At 44.4% G+C, this 22,932-nt stretch overlaps 1 protein-coding gene across 1 annotated transcript in view; it reads left to right on the top strand.

Moving 5' to 3' along the window:
- Positions 1-13,815: 13,815 nt before the first annotated feature.
- The window catches only part of ralgapa2 (Ral GTPase activating protein catalytic subunit alpha 2), a gene marked incomplete at its 5' end in the record, with an annotated part of 114,914 nt that continues 105,797 nt past the window's right edge, over positions 13,816-22,932 (top strand). The window contains 1 exon segment of the mRNA XM_084438391.1: positions 13,816-13,921. Within this exon segment, the coding sequence (XP_084294517.1) occupies positions 13,816-13,921 (106 nt within the window).

The following is a 22,932-nucleotide window of genomic DNA, read 5'->3' as shown; positions in this document are numbered from 1 at the left end:
AAACCAGGTTTCGAAATATTGACAACGGGGTATGTGGACACAACCCTTAATCTATATTTACTGGCAGCAGCAAAACAAATCCTGTGTAATTCACTGCAGCCATCACTGTCCGCAATCCAGTGCGGGAGCCTCAAGGTGTATCATCCAAAAGGACCGCAATTGCGCAATGTCATCAACGCAACCTTTATGTGATATAGGGCTGTACAGAATGATCACAACCTATAAAACAGCGGCCTGCTTCTTTGTAACACACACCAAGACCAACACCTACACCAAGCAGCACCGCTGCTACAGGCTACTGAAAAAGGCCAGTGCTGGCTACATGTCTGGCTACGTAATAGGGCTTCATTTCTTCTCGGGGCTCCGGGACTGTGATTGACAGGCGCCCCCTCCGAGCCCAGAGGAGGGGGCTTTGGCCCAGTGCCTGGGAGGCATGCGTACAACGATATTATCCCAGCCTCTCCCTGGGAGTAAGTCCAGGCAGGCCCCGGGGCCCAGCGGGGGGCTAATAGACTGGGCCGGTTGAGGCCCCCTGAGGGTGGATCCTTTGTGTCAAGGCCTTGTCTACTTCACACACATTAGGAATCACATGGCACAATTTCACGGTGCAGCGGGGGCCCGGGACCCGCTCCTCACTGGCCCCTGATGTAGATGGTGTTGACAGCTCCAAGCAGTGTCGCTGTGTGAGCAACACAGAGGTCAAGATTGAGACTGCCAGTGTGAGCTAGTTAAGGACACCATTAGAGGGGTTGAATGTGCTGAGTGTACTATAAGCATCATGTACAGTACTAAATTAACGCTACCTGGTCTGATACACATTGACAGCAATAAAAAATGTCATTGTGGACTAAATTAGGATGTGGGTTAGGGTAAGATTCAGGGTTTTGACGACAAAATGTGATTCCTAAGCAAAAAGACAACAATTAAATCTACAAAAATGAATTTACCAAGCGTGACAAAATGGCCGTCGGTGCTGTATTCTATGACTGAGAGAGTGAGCCTTTTATTGCAGGAGAGGAAAGCACTGTTGTTGCTTTCGCCGTGTCCTACAGGAGTGATATATTTTTTCCAATATGCCACTTCACGCTGAAGACATGTCTACTGTCATTTCCCTCCAGTACTTCAGAGTAATTCTTTTTTTCCTCTCCCGTCCATTTTTCCCTGCGACTGCAGTGTGTGGCGGTCTGGATTGTGTGTTATTACCCAGCAGGAGACAATATCATTACCACATATTTGCTGTCAAGGGTCTGCAAAGAATGGTGCTGTCTTGGGCCTCGGTGATCTAACAAGCTCACACAGGACTCCTGAATTACCCTCTCCTGACTAGAGGAAGTCAAACGCTACCAGCTAGAGAGCAGGAGGGAGACAAAAGACAGCACTCAGCACTCCCCATTCTCTCTCTCGCGCTCTCTCTTTCGCTCTATATAGTATATATCTCTTTCTCTCTCTCCACCTCTCTGTCTCTATCCTCCACTCTCTTTCTCTTTCACACTTTTTTTTTTAAAGGAAAATTACAAAGAAACCACCTTCCCTTCAACATACTGCACTGGTGTTCTCCTACAACCTTGATGGAAATGAGCGTTTTGCTCAAGTGCTGAACGGTCAAAGATGGTTGGACATAGATGGACTTTACGTGGAGCACCTCAAGCACAAGAGCGCTGCTTGCATGAGACTCATCATCTTCATGTCAGGTTGTTGGATGGATGGAAGTTGAAAGCTAATAATTGCTAGAGTCAAGTATCCTGTAAAAGTAGGCTGTAAAAGTATGAGGACAGGTTCATATGGAATTCATACGGAGAATAATATAGAACAGACGCAGAAACTATCAGGTAAACCAGCACACACATCATTTTAAGACAACCTCAGCCACCTGTAGGCTACTCTGCAGCTTGTAATGATGTTTCCCCCTTGCCAAACAAAATATTTCTCAGTAAATGGAGCCATAACTTCGAACTATAATGCTATTATAGAACTTTTACATAAATGGAATTGCTATAATTTCATTTTGTGGACAGCACACGGCACCCAAAGAAACAAACTGTTTATGCATACCGAGCGAGTGAAAAAGCCATCTATTTTCATTACAGAGAAAAATAAAAGATATGGACCCTGGCAATTGAGCAGCAAATCAGGAGGGAGAATTCTACAAACTTCCTTTTTCTCAGCCCGGTAATAGAAGCTGTTGATTGCACTTGCATATCTCTTCAAGCTTACAGACAACCAGACGCCACAGGCCGAGCGGAGCACTCCAGCGACAATAACTCAGGCATAATAAGCAGTGTGCTTTAGACTTTGTACATCAACCCATCATTAAACATATGAGAGAACAATCCGGAAAATAACAACCACTAGGAGCGAAACCAAAGGAAGCAATTTGAGAGGTTCTCCCCCGGCTTTGAAGATGTAAACAGAGACGCTTATTGAAGCCACGGACGTGGCCACCGATCCTCGGTGCGTACAGCGTACACCTCCGCCCAGCGAGGCCCTCGCCGTCGCAAGAGCCCTTGATTTGTCAGAACAACGGAGAGCGCCGCCGTCAGAAGAGGCGCACGGATACTCCTGAATTTTAAAAAAGCCCATCTGGAAATTATATGCAGAGTTCCGCTCTCTCTCTCTCTCTCTCGTCCTTCGTGGAGGAAGATGCACCTGTGGAGATCAGCTGCTTGTTTGGGAAAACAAGAGGATGGGGAAGGCTACTGGTCGTATGTCACAGCAGGGAGCCGCTCTGGAATGAAGGATGGGTAAAAAGAAGCAGAGATGTCGGAGGCCTACCAGTCCTGCAGTAAGGATGCGTGATGTCATACAGCCAGGCACAATATCGACTTGTGCTGTGTGACTGTTCTGTATGGGCATACTGTCACGGTGTCCTTCACTCTAGATTCATTCTTATTGAAATATCATATGAGTGAGAGAGAGAGTATGAATACATGTGAGTGTCTACTGTGTGAGCAAGTCGAGTTTGTCAAGGTCAAGTTCAGGTCAAACACTATTCAGCGCATGATGTCTGGAGGGCGATTTGTACCTATCAAACCTTTTTTTAATAAAGAATGAGCAGCACAATGTACTGCGTTGCTTGCTGTATTGCTTGGATTCGGCACAGATCTGATATCCACGCAGATGCTGCAAGTAATACCAAAGACTATGAATCAGTGAGATACTGTATCTGAAAGGATCATATTAATACCCAACATCTACACCCTACAAACAGAGCACTCAAAGACATCAGCTGATGTGATGATATGAAGAGGTTTTTGAAACCATTGCCACCAAATTAACCTAATTTTGATACGATTGGAGGTAGATAAGATGACAAATTACTGTTTTCTTTTCAAGCCTATAAATTAAATCGAAAGTGCTACAAATTGATTTCCATTTCCCATACTTTTTTGTAATTCACGATGAGACGATAGCACATTAATATTCACTGTCTTATCTTGTCACATCATGAAATTATTGGAGAGGATATGATTCATTGAACAATGGCCTGAGAACACGCTTTATGGAAGCTATCCAGGATTTGTGACAAAGGGACAGAAGAAGTGGTGCATTGTGGGACAGCCGGCCAGGAAGGACGCAGCCAGGAAGCCGGTAGAATGAACACTCCCTTGTCTCTGCATCTTCCATTTCTCACAGCGGGATTTGTAAGAGTCCACCAGTTAACGACACATCCCCATGCCCACGGTGCTAGCCGACCATTCAGACATCATTACCATTTTATTATTGTTTATAGGGGCCATTTAGGAAAGGGGAGGGAGACAGTTCTGAGCCAATGACGAAGAGGCGCTCCAAAGCGCAGTGTTTTGGACTGGTTAAATGCACCATTAAGCCTTTTAAAATGAGCTGCACCCGTCAGGCCCTGAAAACAAACGTGGCTTTCTGGCTATCAATGGGTTCCACTTAGGAGAAACAATGCTCTGTCGAGGCCCGCCAGTTTCCTCATCAATGAACATCAAAGATGAATGAGCCTCGGGCTGACAGCTTTGTTTTGACTTCGATACCCACAAAGCCCGGCTCAATATCACCCTAGGCCGCTCCGCTGTGCTTCCCCAAACAGGTGCTTACTGACTCCTCAATGCTCCGTTTGAGGAGGACTTTGTGTGTGTGTGTGTGTGTGTGTATGTGTGTGTGTGTGTGTGAGAGGGGGGGGTGGGGGGTAACGAGGGAGGTCGGCTGCATCCGGCCTAATCCATCACACTATAAAACACTTAGAAAAACAAATGTTTGTTTGGCCAAAGTCAAAGCCCCTGGGGGGCTTGGGGGCTGGCCAGTCTGTCTGCCCAGGCTTTCTGCTCTTTCTTTGGGCCTTTTGTCAGGGCTGGGCCCTGCTCACTGGAACAGGACATTAAATGAGACCCGGGAGGATCTGACTCTCAGCCATTTCCAAGAAGAGGAAAATACAGTAGCAGCCAGCCAGTAGTCCAGATAATCAGACCAGCAGTGCCTGGAGGAGGAGAGAGGGAGACAGAGAGGGAGAGAGCAACAACCTCACAAAACGATTTGAGGGTCACAGAAAACAACAGCAGCATCGTCGATCTAGACTAAAGGAGGCTCAAACCCAATTATAATTGGAGCATATTCCCGAGAGGCGTTTTCAGCCAGGTTAATTTCCGAAGCACTTTTGCGATGGCAGGCTGTGCGGTGAGAAGCGTTGATAGGGCCCTGCTAGAGATTAGAAATCCCTCCACTCAGGGATAGAAAGGCCTTGAGTTTGGGAGAGAGAGAGAGAGAGAGAGGGAGAGAGAGAGAGAGAGCATTTTAATCTAGGAGTCGAGGAGATAAGATGCCGTAGCAGATCAATATGTGCTCTATGGCGGAGGCTCCCAGAGACCTCGTCTCTCCGTCTGTGTGCCGAGTATCACCAGGGAGGAAGACTGCCTTACCCAGCATGCCTCCTGCCTCCACTTCTCTCTCTCTCTCTCCATACCGCTGCTATCTGCACTCTTTCACTGAGCCACGTACCTATGCATTCACACACACACACGCACACACACACACACACATAGACACACAGTGACACATATTAACCCTACACACACTAAAAAGACAAACACAGGAAGTATCTAAATAGTATCCTCAGAAAATTCCAAAGCTTAATCTTCAGCGATCTTCACATTCGCCCCCCAGCGCAGGTCGAGGTGAGACAGGAACGATGAGCAGATATACTGTAGGCATGATTAGTTAAAGATGCAAAATGCTTTTTTGATTGTGGAAGGTGCATAGTAACGATATTTGCACTTAGCTATCGCTGTATGAAACAGGCTAGACTCTCAGGTCTACTTAATTCGTTCACCTCTCAATGACACACTGTCCTTTCAACGGTATCGGTTCTGCCGTCTACTGCAAATGCCTATGAAAACGGGAGAAAAATCTCTACAACCCGGTGTGAAAAGTGAGCCACCTTGAACATTAATTCCCACTCAGATAAACTGCTCTGCGATGTGTTTTAAGGAGACAGGCCTTAAGACGTGCTTACTCACATCCACTCATAAAGACATCAAGTGGGTTACGGCTTCTCCCTTTCATTTGGAATTCTTTTTTTCGTTCTTTGCAGCCCACAACTCTTGTATTTCCTGGCCTTCACATTTCATCAGCTCGCCCGCTGCCTCTGGTGCTTCTGAAACGGCTGTGCCCTGACAAAGTGAAATAATTAGACGGAAAAATATGAGAAATTGTGTGTGTACATATGCATTAGCCTACACACAACTGCAGTGTCTGGAGAGAGTGTGTGTGTGTGTGTGTGTGTGTGTGTGTGTGTGTGTGTGTGTGTGTGTGTGTGTGCGTATGCGTGTGCATGCGTATGTGAGAGTGTGTATGTGTGTGCGTGTGCGTGCATGTGTACTGTATGCGAGTGCATGTGTATGTGTATATGTCTTTGTGTGTGTGTGTACGTGTCTTTGTGTGTGTGTGTGTGTGTGTGTGCATGTGTGTGTGTGTGTGTACGTGTCTTTGTGTGTGTGTGTGTGTGCGTGTCTTTGTGTGTGTGTGTGTACATGTCTGTGTGTGTGTGTGTGTGTGTGTGTGTGTGTGCGTGCATGTGTACTGTATGTGAGTGCATGTGTGTGTATGTCTTTGTGTGTGTGTGTGTGTGTGTGTACGTGTCTTTGTGTGTGTGTGTGTGTGTGCGTGTGTCTGCGTGTCTTTGTGTGTGTGTGTGTGTGTGTACGTGTCTGTGTGTGTGTGTGCGTGTGGAGCACAGGGGGTGGGGAGTGACAGCAGAGCTCGCCGAGGAGGACTAGGCAATCACTCCATTCAGCATCTGCTGGCACACCGCTCATATTGTCAGCTCCCAGTTTAAAGAAACCTTGAGCAGCTTCAAAGATCCTTTCAGAGCCTTAATCCTAATAGGTCGCGGTTTGTTCTGTCACATCAAAAGGGGAGAGAGGAAGGTGGAGGGAGCCCTGCGTCAGGGGCTGGCAGAGATTCTTAAGGGTGGGAGATTGGCAGAGGATTTTCGTTGCAGGGAGGATTGAAATCTGAAATATCGGTCGGCAGAATGCCTGCTGTAATAGATATGAAATAGGTCTTCTCAACAGCATGAAAGGCTGACATTTCCAGAAAGTTTGTCATGAGAAGGCCCTTTATTCCCGCCTGTCTATCTGTGTTTGTGCTGCCACCTTGTCCACAGCGGAAATTCGCAAGTGTCACTCTAACGGGTTCGAGCTGGATAGGACATTTTTCCTCTTTCTTTTTTTTTTTTCATTGAATGTTTTTGAATTTCCAGAGAGAGGCCAATTGAGTCAGGGCCATTTTCGAAAACTGCTTTTGGCTCTGCACTCAAGTTAAGAATCCACTTTCAGCACTTGTTTCCTGACCTATGCCGCACAAGCATCCGTTAGATGACAACTTGCTATTTACCAAGTTTCTTTACAAATAAACAGCCTGATTAGCTTGAATTGGCGGCATGGCTGAGATTGTAGACCCTGTTTTTACTGTACTACTGTAAATGATTGGGCCTTTTTGCTACTGCTGTTATCCCTTTGTACCTTCCTATTTTACTGTGCTTATGTGGTGTCTGTATATAATAGCTCTAAAAAGGAATTTCCTCTCAGGGATCATTAAAGGTGGAGCAGGCAGTTTGGCTCAGAAGCACTTTTTTTGTTTTGTTGCAATTCTCACTTCATCCTGAAAGCAATCATTAAATAAAGTGCTCTCTGACACTAAAATGAATCTGTAATATGTGGAAGTCACAGGACTGTAATAAGTGCATCCAATAATTTTGAGTTGCCAACTTGAAATGATTAGATGGCCTACCTGCCGGTCAACCTACTTACCTGCCTAGCGAGTTATTTCTTTTCCCCCAGTTTGGACGAGTGGCTTTGGAGGTCGGCCTGAAGGGAGCAGAGGGGATTTTGTCGGTTGCAATTTTCAAAATCTTTCGACATCTTTCCTAAGTCTAACAGGAAATCACAAACTGTCTACTGCACCTTTAAAGTACTATCTATCCATCCAACTAAACCCGGCAGTCATATTTTACAGATAGCCCTAATATAATTTGTCAAATTAATCATTATCATTAAATTTCACAATGCACCACAAAAACAAGGAACACGGTATCGTCAGTATAAAATACAACCTTATTAATGCAAACCCCAAATGAGGCATGTCGGGGCATATAGCGTCTGGGCCACCTAGGCCTCCGTAGGTGGATCATGAGTGTCACCCCTGAGGGTTCCCTCTCACCTCCCCGACACTTTATCAGTGGTCCGACTGTCTCTCATGCATTTCACCTGATAGAATCAGGAAGCAAAGGGCCCGGGTCCCTACACAGCCACAAGTGCCCTGCTAATTAGCCGCTCATGGGAAAGCAACCATTGATTTCCTGTCAGAGCATCTATCCCCCAAAAAGAAACACGTCTGTTTGTCCTCGCAATGAAGCATCGTCTGCCATTGATAACAGCGATAAAACAGGTTTCACTTGACAGGGGCAGCAAACAGCAGCCAAACAAACCAAATACCGAGTCACCCCCGTGGGAACCTTAAGAAATACAAGTTGTGAATAGTAGGCCAAGCATGAGGTAAGAAGTGAACAAAATTGCCTAAATAGACTAGCTTGTCCAACTATAGGACGAATGTAGACCTATATGTCTGTTCAGGGCAGTGAAGACTGATGCTTGATGTTTGTACACAGACTAGATGCTGGGCCCAGTGTAATCCCTCTTGTGCTTGTTATTTTACCCCCCTGTGGATACAAGCAGGGCTGGACAAAGCACAGTAAACACACACAGGAGAGGAGAACTCAACTAATGAGCCCTAGACTCGGTATCCACACACACACACACACACACACACAAACTAGCTACAGTACACAACAGGATCTGACTGTAAGTTTTACACAGAACTTCAGCCATGCAACAGGGGTTCTATGTCTGATCCAATACACTGTATGATCATGATGATGGTGCCAAATATTCTGACCCAACACACACGTAAAAACAGACAGAGGACACTTGGCCACAGAAGACATGGCCATTAATTCTGACAATGCAGCAATCGAGAGAGAGAGAGAGAGAGAGAGAGAGAGAGAGAGAGAGAGAGGCTCTAAGCTTCTCTGGTGAGGGTCAGAGTAGTAGTGGAGCTGGGCAGGCAAGGTGGCATGGCGTAGAACGGGCATGGGCAGCATCACTAGGGTGGCACAGACCTTGAATGGGAAGGTGAACTGTTGAGTCGGGGGGTGTCAGCCCAGCCTAACCATCCATGATGAGGTGAACCACTGGATCACTGGATGTCAGGCACATTCAGACAGCGTTGGCTGGACAAGGACATCACGACCAGTGACTGAATGTTAGATGTTCCCTGTGAGCAAAATCTACAGGTCTCAGTGTGTTATCATTTAAACATCCCACCATGACATAATGCACTGGATACATTAGTAGATACAGTAACTTTGTGGGCAGGGTGTGAAATCATCGATCATTTTGGATGGAGAAATATCAATGAAATGACCTAAAGGCTGCCTGGTACCCATTGACCGACACTTACAGCAACATGTTTAAGTAACACATTGTCTATGAAGCACTCACTTCAAAAGTGCTATTCATTTGTCAGATGAATGTCAGTCTTTGAAATGCAAGGCCATTGATTGAATGATGTGTCTCGAAATTGAGGAATGTTCTTCTGGCACTGCATGCCGATGTATACATGAATGGGCGTATTATCTCAGCTCCTTCACTGATGATACTGTATAGTGGAAACCAGTTTGAGTCATGTCTTGAAAGATACAAGATTCTCATTCAGGGAGGTAATTTTACATCTAAATGAATCCAATTAAAGCATGGGCAATTCCAATTAAACATTTCCTCGCTGGTCGCCATAATGTCAAGCCACAAGTGAAATTGGAGAATTGGATTATGGAGTGGAGAACTATTTTTCAACATAGCATGGATCATACATTTAAGACAAAGACCCCCACCGTGATTATAGCTTTCTTTTTCCCCCTTTTTTTAACTGCACATTAATGGTTTAATTCTCCTCTGCTTATTAATTTCACACAAGATTATCTCGGTTGATATAAGATGCTGTCAGCATAGAGTTTTTAATTAAGTGTTGGCTATGTTTCTGTAAGTATCTAAATTTAAAATTCTGCCTTATAATGCTCTTGTTTTAATTACTCCAGAGTGTGCCTCATTAACCTTGCCGAGTTATGTGCTCAAAAGTATGCATTACAAATAGGCCTACTACAGATATTACCCCGGATGCTCAGGTAGCCTACCTGGAACTGACTAGGCCTACAGGAACACACCATGGGCAAATTGTCACCTTGATAAGTTACACTGGAAATTAATATTGTTCTTCTTTGTGCTTCGACACTTTAATAAAAGTGCAGGGATATTTAGCATTTTCAGGTTCGGAAAAACTCGGATAGAAAGATAACCTTGACACTCGAGTGCACTACGACGACCCCTGGTGGGTTAACGGTCTCTTCTATATCAATAAATGCACAACTGACCTGCAATTATGGATGTATTAAGCATGGAACTGCCGTCGGCCCTCTTCCACCATGCCCTGTTGAAATAAAATTAAATAAACAATGCAGGGTGTTTGTGTCTACAAGCTCTGCAGTCATTTTCATTGCCATTTTGATTTTGACCTTGATAGGCTACTTTGATAAAATAGCCAATGCCTAGGTCTCACCGCCCACCTCATGCTGTGGGGACATACATGCAACTTGATTTGTATAAATTAAGACAGTCTTTATGCAAAAAGATGTTTTGATGAGCTAATAAGCACACAAAGCCGACACTGTCCTCTTACATATCGCTTAGGCTAACGTAGTCTACACGTTTCACTACACGGTCAATATGTAAAGGTTTTCTAGCTCAGCAATACTTTTTCATCACATCTATAACACCCCCCTTTACACCTTAACTTTTCTATCGAATATAGCTCACCATGACGTTTATGAATGTAAACGGGTCCAGCTAGGTATTTCAAAAATGCCTGAATAGGCCTACGTGGATGGATAACTGTGCTACGGCCAACCTCAGCACCTTAACTTGCTTTAATGGGGTACATTAGCTTTTAATGACACTTACCAGTACTAAAAGGAAATCCATAATCATATAAGGAGAAAAGTCAAGTATTTCGAAGCTCTTTATAAGAACAATTTAGAGCAGACAAGTGCCTTTCAAACCTTGGACTGTATTCAGTCGGCGATGAGTGGCCTGTATTTGTGGGGCTACAGCGCCGCCCTCTGGTCAATACGTTTCCTGCACCTAAATGTGTTTCACTGACAAGGGTGTCCTACACAGCATGTCATACATTTGACAGTTCTTTTTCTTGTAGTTTTAAGTCATATTGTAATAAGTAATCAGTCTCATTTACCATTCCCAACCAAGTCATTTTATTTTATGAAGCCACACAAATGTACAACAACAATTAGCAAATCTGTTTGTTCTTTGATTAATGAGCTAGACCTAACATGCTGTTGAAGTAGCAGCTGTGAAAGATAAGCAAAACCTCCCTGTGTGTTATTATTACTAAGATATTGTAGATGATACACCATAGTCTGGTATAGAGCAATAACCCTTCTAGTGTGTGTGTGTGTGTGTGTGTGTGTGTGTGTGTGTGTGTGTGTGTGTGTGTGTGTGTGTGTGTGCATGCATGTGTGTGTGTAGCCTAACCCACGGCTGTTGACAGGTGACAGGTGACCTTCCCTCTTTCCCCAGAAAGGCCTACTTCAAATATACCAAGTACCAAAGTGCTGGGCAAAGGCAGATTCCTCTTTGACCTCCACACTCGTTGCCCTCTGTTTCCTTCACTGTCTTTCCAGACTTGTAGCCTACAGCGAGAATCTTTGAAGGATGGTCTCGAGTACATTGCCTGTGTGTTAAAATGTGATGCTCAAATGTTGAGGAGTCTGTGCTAGCATATATAAGCCTACTGTATATATGAGCAAAAAGTCTTTCATGGCCACACTTAGCCTATATGTTGAATTTGTATGGAAAGCTACATTTGGTGTGCATCTGAACAGTAACAGCGAATATACACAATATTGCAACCCTTTAGAAAGTAAATAGTAAATAATAGTCAATGTTTTTGTTGTGTAACACAAGGTCAGGAACTATAATGCACACAGAAAACCTGTAAAGAGGTGAACTGCGTCTTTTGAGTCTGTCACAGCTAAGTGATTTCTCACTGCAGTTGTAGACGACCTTTTTGTGGCGGGAGGCTCGTGTCCTTGACAAAACGTCTACATTATTTTCCTCATTTTCTCCACGTCACCAGTGGGTTAACTGTAATAACAATACTAATAACAAATAACTGTAATAACAATAATCAATACTGCCTTAGTGTCGAACTGACAGACTCTGTTTTTCTAATCTCTTATTTTACAGTTTGTATGTCAGCATACAGTAGGTAACTGAGTGGCTCTTATTCCCCAGCGCATAGGTTAGAAAAAGAGTCAGCTCAAACAAAAGGAAAATAGTCTCAGACAATGTTCTGCCAATTTGAATGTTAAGTGCAACAATCCGTTTCATAAGTGCAGAGAAGAAAAGAGAAAGTGTGTGTGTGTGTGTGTGGGGGGGGGGGGGGGGGGGGGGGGGGGGGGGTGTAATTGCGACAATGTGTTTCCTCAGGAATCTGTGTTTTAGGCGCCACCCCATGGCTATTTTCGTAGTTCTTCCCCAGGCTCTCATTTCATATATCCACAAGTTTTCTATTAATTCATAATCTAGCCTACTTGTTATAATGGTAATTGTATTTAAAGGATTTTGAAACCATCACCAAGCTGTACTCTATACAGGACAGGATAACCTTTAGTTTATTAGCATGAGACCTGTCCTCCATAAAACTTTCTTTATTAGTCCATAAAATCATCCTGTTAAAAAACTGAATAGCAGGGGGTGAATGTCCGAGTGAGCTGTAAACTTGTTACCATTTGCTCTTTCTGTGTGCCATTCTGGTAGGGATTCATTCCATAAAGCAGGTAGGTGGCCATCTTCTCCTCCCCTCGATCAAATTTCAGCTGTACTGCCTAGACAAATAACCCAGGAGTGAACCCCATTTATAGGGCTTGTTAGTGTAGGATGACGTATTTGGGTATGTAAGCCTACGTAGCTTACTTAGCTACTGTCTTGGAACGATTTGATTTAGTTACAATTGAATGACAAATAAAACTGTAACCAACTGTCCATTGAGATTAATTAACTAAATCTACTGAATACAATGACTACTACTGAATGCAATGTGATCTTGAGTCTTGAATTTCCTTTATACCTCCTATCTCTATACTAAATTGATGGGGCGATTGTTGTTCAACTTTAATAAGCAGTACCATGTATGAGCACCAGGTGGCACTTTGGTGTCTAAAATTACTTTTACTGTAGACTTGAAGGCTTCTGTAATAAAATGGTCTGCTGAACCAGTTCCACTTACAAATGATTTGTTTTCACGGATACAATACATGGTAAAGAACATCTCAGTGCACTGAAAACTCGAAACTGGGCTAAATTCAGACCCACACCTGGTTGTAGATGTGATAAACCACACCAACGATGAGGCAGATGAAAGGAGAATCAAGTTCATCCATCCACTCTAAATTGAATAGGCCTATCACACACAGGGCCAGTCTATATTGTTCACTCTGTGAGGCTGCAGGTAATTTATAGCATTGCACTGCACCTTGTAGGCCCCAGTCCCATTCAAAGCAAACCATGTCTATAGTGAAATCTGTAGGCTAGAAGTTGTAGGCTATTATTTGACAACAGGATTCCAGAGTTGTGATAGATTTGAGTTGGGTGTAACATGAACAGTTATATTCGAAATTTGAAAATGGTGGTTACGTTGATAAAGTCATAAAATATTGAATGCATGGAATAAGTTATAAAGATGTATTTCACATGGCATCTCATGAAGGCAAATCATCACACAGGTAGACTATTGAGATTACAGGTCTACACGTTTTGTAAACTTGTGGACGCCTACAATAGAATCGGGGCGGTTGACGACTGTGGTTTTATGAATCTATTGTTCCTGCTCTTGTGTTTTTTCCACCCCAGCCGCCATAGTGTTAGCTACCCATCTTTTGAGTTGCTCAGTCTACACCGTGTAACTCTACACGGAGTCAATCTTCATATCTAGTCCGAACCCGCAGTCGAGAAACGGCTGCCCAGGGACACAAAACGTGTTTCCCAATCTCCCAAACGGTGCTTCCGTGTTTACACACCCACGGAGGAGGAGGGGACTGGACTCAACGTCTGTTTACCGAGCAAGCAGAGAGCGTTGGTGAGAAAGTGACAGTGTCACATAGGAGGTTCACTGTATGGTAAAGGGAATAGGTAATTCTCAGCTTTCAAGATTGCGTTTTACAGCGGCATGTTCACTCGAAGGGGCCATGGCGACGTCAAGAAATCTACACAGAAAGTTCTGGACCCAAAGAAGGATGTATTGACCCGACTGAAACACCTCCGGTCACTATTAGGTGAGTGATATGTCACCCGAGCTTTGTGATGCTGCACACCGAGGAGCACCGCTAGCTAGTGAGGCTAGCTAGTGAGGCTAGCTACCTACCTGCTAGTGAGGCTAGCTACCTACCTAGCTACCTGCTAGCGAGCTAGCTAACCTGGCGAGCATTGGTGGTGCAGAGTCTTGCACAGACAGCTTGCTAGGAAGCAAGATGTTTCTGTCAGTTGTCCACAATGGTGTCTAAATGTATGCCTCAACATCGAGTAGAGTGTGTGTGTGTATGTGTGTGTGTGTGTATGTGTGTCTGTCTATGTGTGTGTGTGTGTGTGTGTGTGTATAACCATCTAATTATCTAGCTATCCATAATATAGCCTGTTAAGCTGAAGCCATCCTTTGTGGGTCTGTCTGCTCATCAGTCCTTCCCAGCGAGCTAGCGACTTAGCTACCAGACCGATTAGCATGCCAGAGACAGCCTCCTGGACTACGAGCGAGATGGCATTGAGCAGCCTTTCCACTTCATTGCAAACAAAGTGCTTGCATTTTCTTGTATGAAATTGGTGTTCAATTAACGCCTTTTTCGTATTAGCATGTCATTACCACTGTCATTATTACGAATAGGCTTAAAAACGAACTAGCCAGCTCGTTAGCGTTAAGTCAAGCAAGCTACCGCTTAGCTGTGTGTCAGCTAGGTCCAATTGAGTACAGCTACGAGTTAGCTATACTGTAGGGCTGGATGAGTGGGGTGGGGGTGGTGGGGTAGCTATACTGTAGGGTTGGATGAGTGGGGTGGGGGTGGTGGGGTAGGTTATTAAAGCTATACTGTAGGGTTGGATGAGTGGGGTGGGGGTGGTGGGGTAGGTTACTGTAGGGGTGGATGAGTGGGGTGGGGGTGGTGGGGTAGGTTATTAAAGGAAGAAAAGCCCTCCCCCCAACCTCCTAGTGTTCTGCTTGGGAGACTTCAATGTGTACCTTGCAGATAACCTCCTGGCTGTAGGGCATTCAGTCAGAGCAATGGAAGGGGGAGAGACGCAAACACAGTAGAGAACATTACTCTGCTCTCCAGAGAATTTGTCCTGTCTTGTCTAACAATGTTTTCCAGATTTTTTCAGTAAAGTTTCTCCAGTTACAATGGTAGATTTGGTTTGGAACTCTAGCCAACCTATCGTTTTTGCCCCCTAAAGGTCATAGTTCATATGACCTGGTGCAAAAAGAAAAACACATTGCATACATTCTTGGAGAGGCTAAATTATTGCCCACTCACATTGTTTTAGATAACTCATGAAGAAGGATATTATTTGGTGCATTCCAAGACATGGATACTTCATTATATGAAATTTGTGAGATGGATCCTGTCCTCCTGGATCCATGGATTTGTGAGTCTGGACAGAAAGCATGGAAGAAGCCAGTCGTCATTCATGTTTTGTTTTTTCTTTCCCAGTGTCATTCCAGTCTAAATGCCAGCTCTTTGCAAAACTGTTTAGAAGGACTATGCCTTATCACCAGCCTCCCTCATCTTGCTGTGTTCTGGCTGACCCAAGTAGCATACAAGACACCTCACTCTAGGATGAGGCCCTATTGGGAGCACTGTACTGGCCTGCTGTCAGACATTACAGTGCCGGAGCAGATACAGTAATGTCGCCCTTCAACAAGCTGCTCTTTTGAGTTAAAAATAATAATAATTATACAGACCTTGCGCGGTTTCACACATTTGTAAAACCATTAGCTCAATTACCAATTTACCATGCAATAGTACAGAGATTAACAGACACAACCTGGCCAGTGTAGATTTGATCGAAATGGCAAGATTCAAGGGTCTTTATTTGTCATAAGATACGGGTTAAGTGTACCATGTCCAATGAAATGCTTGGCGGTGTAGACCAGCTTCTACTATCGGTGCCATGTTCTGCTGCCAATGCAAATTCAATGTCAAGACTATAGCCCAGTCAAGACGGAGGTCGAAATTGAGCTGAGCCAGTCTGTTTTTCTAGTCCTCTTGTGTGGTTGAAGATAAGGCAGGCCTGTTTGTCCAGTGGTGGATGATGGGGCCTTTTGCCCTGTCCTCCTGCTTCCCTCCTCCTGCAGTGTTTTCAGCAAAGGAAGGATTTCCTCCTGGTGCTGTCTGGTTCCTGTGTGGACAGGAAGTTGTGATGAGTGATGGGGTGCTGGACAGCAGGGGCTCTTGGGATAGCGTTGGCCTCCTTTTATCGCTCGCTGTGGTTTAGGCGGTTGTAAATCAAATAATTTAGCAAGCCTAACCCTTTTCTGTTATTTTTTAAAGAAAAGGCTAAACTCATAGGCTGCTGTACAGAGACACGGAAATAATAGCTCCTGAAATATAAATGTCACCTATCATCATGTGCTTTTGAAGTATTAGCCTAAATATCCTTTTAGCCTAAATAATAACCAGATATAACCTGAAACTACAGATAGCTGGATTCTGTTTTGCCCTTATCCATCCTGGTTCAGCATCACTCAAGTTCAGACCCAATAACACTGCATGACCATCAGTAGAACAAATGCCACTATACAGTTTGTCAAACTGTCTTTCATACGGTAGATTGTCATATGTTTTAGCCTATTGCAGCCCGCTTGAGAGGGCTGTCTGTGGTTCTGGCTATTTTCAGAATAGCTAGTCTCTGTGTTGCTTTTCTGCTGTGAGCAGATCTGTGGGGTAGAGTGCAAGGGCACTGCATGTTAATTTGCTGGTCATGCCTGACTGGAGTTGGCTGAGGTTGTTAATTACAGGAGCCTGGCAGGGCCACCTGATCACACACACACACACACACACACACACACACACACACACACACACACACACACACACACACACACACACACACACTGAAGCAGCTCATGGCTGTTCCCTTTACTGGGACAACTAGTCTAGCCTTATGCAACCTAATGCAGCCTAATCTATAGAGAGGTTGATGTTTGTTGGGGTTTTAGTTTGAAAGTGATTTTTGGTGATGTCATTCAGATGGAGTCCTACAGTAGCAGTGATACTGGTGTGAGGTTTTCTGAATTTCTGCTCCGAGAAAGAACTGTCAGTTGTTTTTTTCTTAGATGGTGTAGCCCTAAACACGCTGTTTGATCCAGATCTGAAGGTGGCCTGCATGGAACAATTGTAAATATAAGCGCAAGTGTTTTTGGTGACAACAGTCAGCTGTGTTCATATGTTTGTGAGTCGTTGTGGGTGGTGGTTGAACAGACTACAGTGTGGGTGTGTGTGAGAGAGAGAGAGAGAGAGAGAGAGCGAGGACAAAGAAAGAATATTTACTTAGCATAGAAGTGTGTGTTAGAGGGTGAGTAAGTGGGTGACCTCATCCTCTTCCCTCTCTCTATTGTAAGAGGCGGCGTGGCCGAGGTCAGCACGGAGGGCGGCGGTTAGGAGGGGGAATCACCAGGTGAAGAAGCAGCAGGGACACAATGGCCGCACCATCGGAAACTCACTCAAAGAGCTCCTTTGCCCGTCTTGAGCCCAGCTGAGATCTCATGACGTTTGATTACTAGACTTGTTCAAAACATATAGGCCCAAATCCACAAAGAATGCTCCCACTAATTGCGTGATATTTTGCGACGGCAATCTGTTCCAGTTTAGCACGATATCCACAAAAGATTTTGCCCTAATGATATGCCCGGGCAAACACGCCCACAAATTTGCCAACTGTGTGCAGTTTGCGTCCATGATTGCAACTATCCATGAACGCGTTCTTGCGCACGCCTGGCATGACGGTGCCTTCGTCTGGCTACAATAACTGCTGCCATGATCCCTGGAGAGCCCGGGCATGTCAGCCCCTTATATGTGTTGCACTTTCCACCAGCTGAATGCAATTTGTTCTTGTATAGATACAGATCTTGCATATAGTCAGATCTTTCCCCAGTGTTTCAAGCTTTTCTCCATATTTCAGAACACAGATAAATCATAATGAAAACGCACTTTTTTACAGAAAATATCAGTTGTGTTTGTTTCTGTGCATCGCAGCTGGCTGACTCTCCTATGATGCTTTTAGCCTCTCTTACTCTGAAATGTAATTTAATGTAATGTATTGCTTTATAAATGTTCTTATCTGATAGACAAACATACTCCTGGAGCTTGCTCGATCGCCTTGTTGAGAGGGGTCAGGGAAGAATTTTTACAGCTCACTTATCTGGCCCCCGGGTGATTACTGTTTCTTTGCTTCCCTCTGGAATATGTAGAGAGTGGGTCGTATGCCCACCTCCCTTGTTCTCTGTAAAGCGCATTGTGTTGCCTCTGGGTATGAAATGCACTATACAAATTAAACTTTGATTGATTGATTGATTGAACTTCTTTTTTAAATCCCCCTTTTTCACCCTTAATATCAATCAATATCAATTCAATATCATTCAAACTTCACAAGTTCTGAGGAGAGACAGAAGGAGAGAGTGCGCGCTGACTGCTGCAGTCAATACCAGCTTTTCAAAAGTGGTATTTTCACCTCTCTAACCGCATGTGGCAGTTAGCTCATGGTCGTTGTGGATCAGACACAAGGCTTATTTGGGGCAATTTTGCACGGAAGTACCTTATTTACATACAATCAAATGAGTCTGGCGCAGCCGTGAAGCTATTTGCTCATCGGTGCAGTTTGCAATACTTTTCACCCTTTGCGTGTTTTTTTGTGTTTTTTTTTGTCTAATTTGCACAGGTTTTGCCACAGCAAAAGCCACGCAATCCTTTTGTGGATTTGGCACATGGGGGGGGTAGCCTGGTATGACCATCCCGATCTAGTGAGCTCACTGCTTCAAACTTTGGCAAATTCAGTCGGAAGAATGGCAAAAACATATTTTCCACGAGAAACTCCGCTAGTGCATACTATTTGTATGTTTAAGTGTTGTGATTAAGTCTATTTCTGCAATAACTGCACTTATAGCTGCGTTTATTCTTCTAACGTTAACGTTACCACTTGTTGCTTCGGGAGCCGCCATGTTTGTTTAGCGAGCGGTAGGGACACAAACCAATCAGGGGCTGCTTTCCACTGTGGGGCGGGACAGCAGTTAAAACGCAGTCCCTGATTGGCCCGGTATGGTCTGGATTTTGGCATAATCTCTCTGGAGGAGGCGAAGGCCAGACCGTTCTGGATTAGAGAAACAGAATGTGAGCTCGCGAGAACGAGATGGTCGTACCAGGCTGGGGGGGCGGGGGCGGGGGCGGTGGCCTACACGCTGTTTTGAGTTCCAAGTCTTTCATTCCTTTTCTGTATCTAAGTTTTATTAATAGCCAGCCTCTGAATACCAGCTTTGACCAAGTTGAAACTGAAATCCATGTGATCGGAAAATTGAATAAATTTGCAGAAATTGAATACTGTTATTTGAAGTGTACGGCCTAGGCCTTCCATGGCTGCTCACTTTCTCCTGCTTCCTGCCACTCCTGCTGTCAGCTGTTGCAGGAAACTGAGCCTGTCTAAATTTCCATGTCATTTACATCTGCGTCCGACTAATGGTCTGCTTCTCTCCACTGTAAATAAAGCTCTGAAAAGACACACTGTGTTTTGGTAACTGATAACCTGGCCCCAGGGCTCTAAATGTAGGCTCCGTCTAATGTAGCCTTGAGAACAAGTTTTCATTGAATGAATCAGAGTACCACAATTAGGCCTGGCTGTTTACCACAATTAGGCCTGGCTGTTTACCACAATTAGGCCTGGCTGTTTACCACAATTAGGCCTAGCTGTTTACCACAATAAGGCCTGGCTGTTTACCACAATAAGGCCTGGCTGTTTACCACAATTAGGCCTGGATGCTATTAATACTCAATCAAATACAACGAGCAGGTCTTCATTATCAAGTTGGTTATATCATTATGTTATTATATAATTATGGCCTATGTGGACTGAGGCTACAATTTGGACTGTCTGAATCAGTTCATGAATGCATTGTTCCATAGGCAACTTGGCCTACATGCTGTTAGGCTTGTCATTTCATACCATAGAAAAAAGGGGTCAGGGTCATGATTGACGTTGACATCGGTGACATTGGAAACCGCACAGCCTAAAACCAACGGAAGCAATGAATGCCTTTTATTAAAGCAGCGCCATAGTATGTTCAGTCCAATTGGTCATAATAAAAGACCAGTGGAAATCATCTATATCTAGGCTAGCCCCATCTTGTATTCCCATGATTTGTCCAGACTAATTGCTGTCATCTGTTTTTAATGAAGCTTGAGGAGCTGGACTTGCTTCAAGAATGTGAAGCATTGGTGATGAAGTAGTGAATGGTATCTCTATCCTCCCCTGTTGGCGGACCTGCTGTAGACCATGTCCAGGCCTGTGTGGCAGAGGGGGGCGATCCCAGATCTGGACAGGTGGGGCGATGTGTCTGAGCCTCCATACAGGTTAGGTGACACTAGATCTGCCATTAGTAGGTCTGTGTCTAGTGCTGCCTAATAACACAGCGTCTGTTATTGTCGCCATATTGTTAAGGTGCAGCTAGGCTCCTTGTCTCGACTGTGGTGGTCTGTAGGGTTGGTGGCACGAGGACAGAGGTGTTCTATGATGGTCTGTGACTGTTGTACCTGTCTTATGAAGCTCCTCGCGGAAAATAAAGTACTTTGAATTGAATTGAAGAGAGTGAGAGAGGGTGGCTGATCTCATGTAGCAGTTTCCTCTGTGCCAGTTTGCTTGCTTGTTTAGGCTACACTACACCCTGGGCTGTTCCTTCTTTGACTCAACGGCAGATAGAATGAATGGGGAAATGATGTCATTAATGGAACTGTTCCCACAGGGTAGTGGTACATGCACCACACCTAGACTATAAAAGCGCTATAGCCTTGGCCCAGGCCTTCATGATTCTGCTTGTTTCCAGGCCAAGAGCGGTGGCCTTTAAATAAGCTTGTTAGTTGCGTGTGTAATATAATTTCCACCCATTCCTCAGGATGATATTACTGTCTGTGTCACATGAGGTAGGACCCACTTAAACAAGGGGGAAGTGTTGTTCGTGTATTAAACAAATCAGGCAACATATTTAATAATTTAAATTAAATTTAAATTTAAATTTAAATTTAATTTAATAATTCAACTGTTGCTTAGTTGTCTCTCAGGGTCAACTGATTCCTCTCCTAGTCCTTTTGTTGAGGCGGCATGGGTGTGACTTCCCTAAGCTGCTGGCAGCACCAAGATAGAATCTGGCAGGATAAAGGAACCCTGTGCTATGATCCCATGACAATTAGCAATGCAAACAACGTGTGTGCCATGATAAAAACCTAGCTGCCAGCTAGCACACAGCTGCGCGCGCAGAGGTTCAATGCCGGTGTTCCGAAGACGATGACGGCGACAAGCGGGAGAGATTGACGTGCGGCCGGACAGTGTATCGGTCCACATCTCAGGACAGGGCAGGCAGGCTTGACGCAGTGTTGGGACTGAGGTCAGCTCTGGTCCGGGCCTACTGTACCATTCATTGCCCTGGGGATGACACTTGATGTTCCACATCTAGGAATCACCACAACCAGGGCTCTGTGTTCAGCCTGGCAATGACTACTCCTATAGACAGACAGACAGACAGATAGACAGACAGACAGACAGTAGGGTTGCAAATTGTAGGCCCTGAATCAATCATTGGTAATGTTAACGATCAATCAATTGATTCATTGTAATTAAAATACCCACATTTCCAAATAATACCAAAAGTGTTTTTTTCTTAATCAACACTGTATTACGGACGGACTGGGCTATTTTATTCTGCCTGCTGCGCGTCACAGCTCCTCCTCCCAAACACTGAGCCGATGGTTGGTTTGCTGCAGGTGAGACGAGGAGGAGAGCCAACTTATCCAAGTGAACGTTCCTCAAGTGATAGAGCATTGTTGTTGTCGTGTTGTACGTGTACGCGGCCTCACAGTATATGCTAGTGGCTTCTTGTCCTTTCTTTTCGAAGTGGTCCCACACAAGGCTTTACTTGGCCCGCTTCATTTTTCAAAATATACAGCTGTTAATTTCTCTGCATTTCTCCCGAGATGGCTGCTTCGCTAACACGATGTTTGATAGTAGAGCGAGTAAATTTCACATGCTCGAACAAATCCTTAATGATCAATGAATCAATTTTCAATTAATTGTCTGCATCCCTAATAGATCGAAGTCTTTATTAATACAGGGAAGAACATACTGTGAACAGATGTGCCTACAAACAACGTACAGTAATACAGTAGCAGGGTACAGAAAAATACAAGAGCAGTGACAGCGTGCTGACAACGACAATGTACAAACTTACAGTCATCGAATTCAGTAATACAGTAGCAGAGTATGAAATGACAGTGATGAGGAAGTGGATCATGAAGTGATATGGTGAATGGTGTCATGAAGACCTGTTTTTTGGGTTGGGAGAAGAGTATAACGTTAGTCGGTTTACCACCTCAGCTGGTTTTTCTGTTGTTTTTCTACCTGTCCTGCAGTGCTTGTTCACCTGGAGCTCTATAGCCTGTTGAATGATTCATGAACAGTCTCAGGAGAGTCTCCTCAAAAACCATCCAGACAGACTTCCCTCTAATGGACGGGACCCTGGGAGGGGATCAGGACAGGACCTGTCACTGATTCCAACTTTAACTCTGGGAAAATAGCACTATCACTCTTCAGGGAGACAAACTCTTGTATGAAGCCTTTGTAACTCTTCGCTATCTGGAGTTCTTCCAAGTATCATCAAAAGAACTACGCTACAACCAACCGTTAACAGTAGTCAGACCCACACTAGAGAAGATGGACTTTGAGGGATAAGGAGATGAGGTGTTGCAATCAAGCATTGACCAGTGTTTGTGTCTGAATACGGTTCCAAGGGGTAAGAGCAGTTCAGCTGAGAGGAGAATACATGTCAGTTTCTCTGACCTTTGATATTTCACTTGTATGGGAGTAGGGATGTTTGGTAATCCTCAGAGAAGGTCCCATGTCTCATCTTATTAGTCAAGTCTTCTCAAGGTCTTTTGACCCTAGGTTCAGTCTATTTATTAAAGACATATTTCTTTGATATCCAGGGCCTTGATCAGAATTTGACCATGAATACATTTTTAGGCTATATTTTGCCTACTGCATA

Source organism: Borostomias antarcticus (genome assembly GCF_949987555.1).
Source record: "Borostomias antarcticus genome assembly, chromosome: 5".
NCBI lineage: Eukaryota > Metazoa > Chordata > Actinopteri > Stomiiformes > Stomiidae > Borostomias > Borostomias antarcticus.
This window is presented reverse-complemented; position numbering and strand designations above follow the sequence as displayed.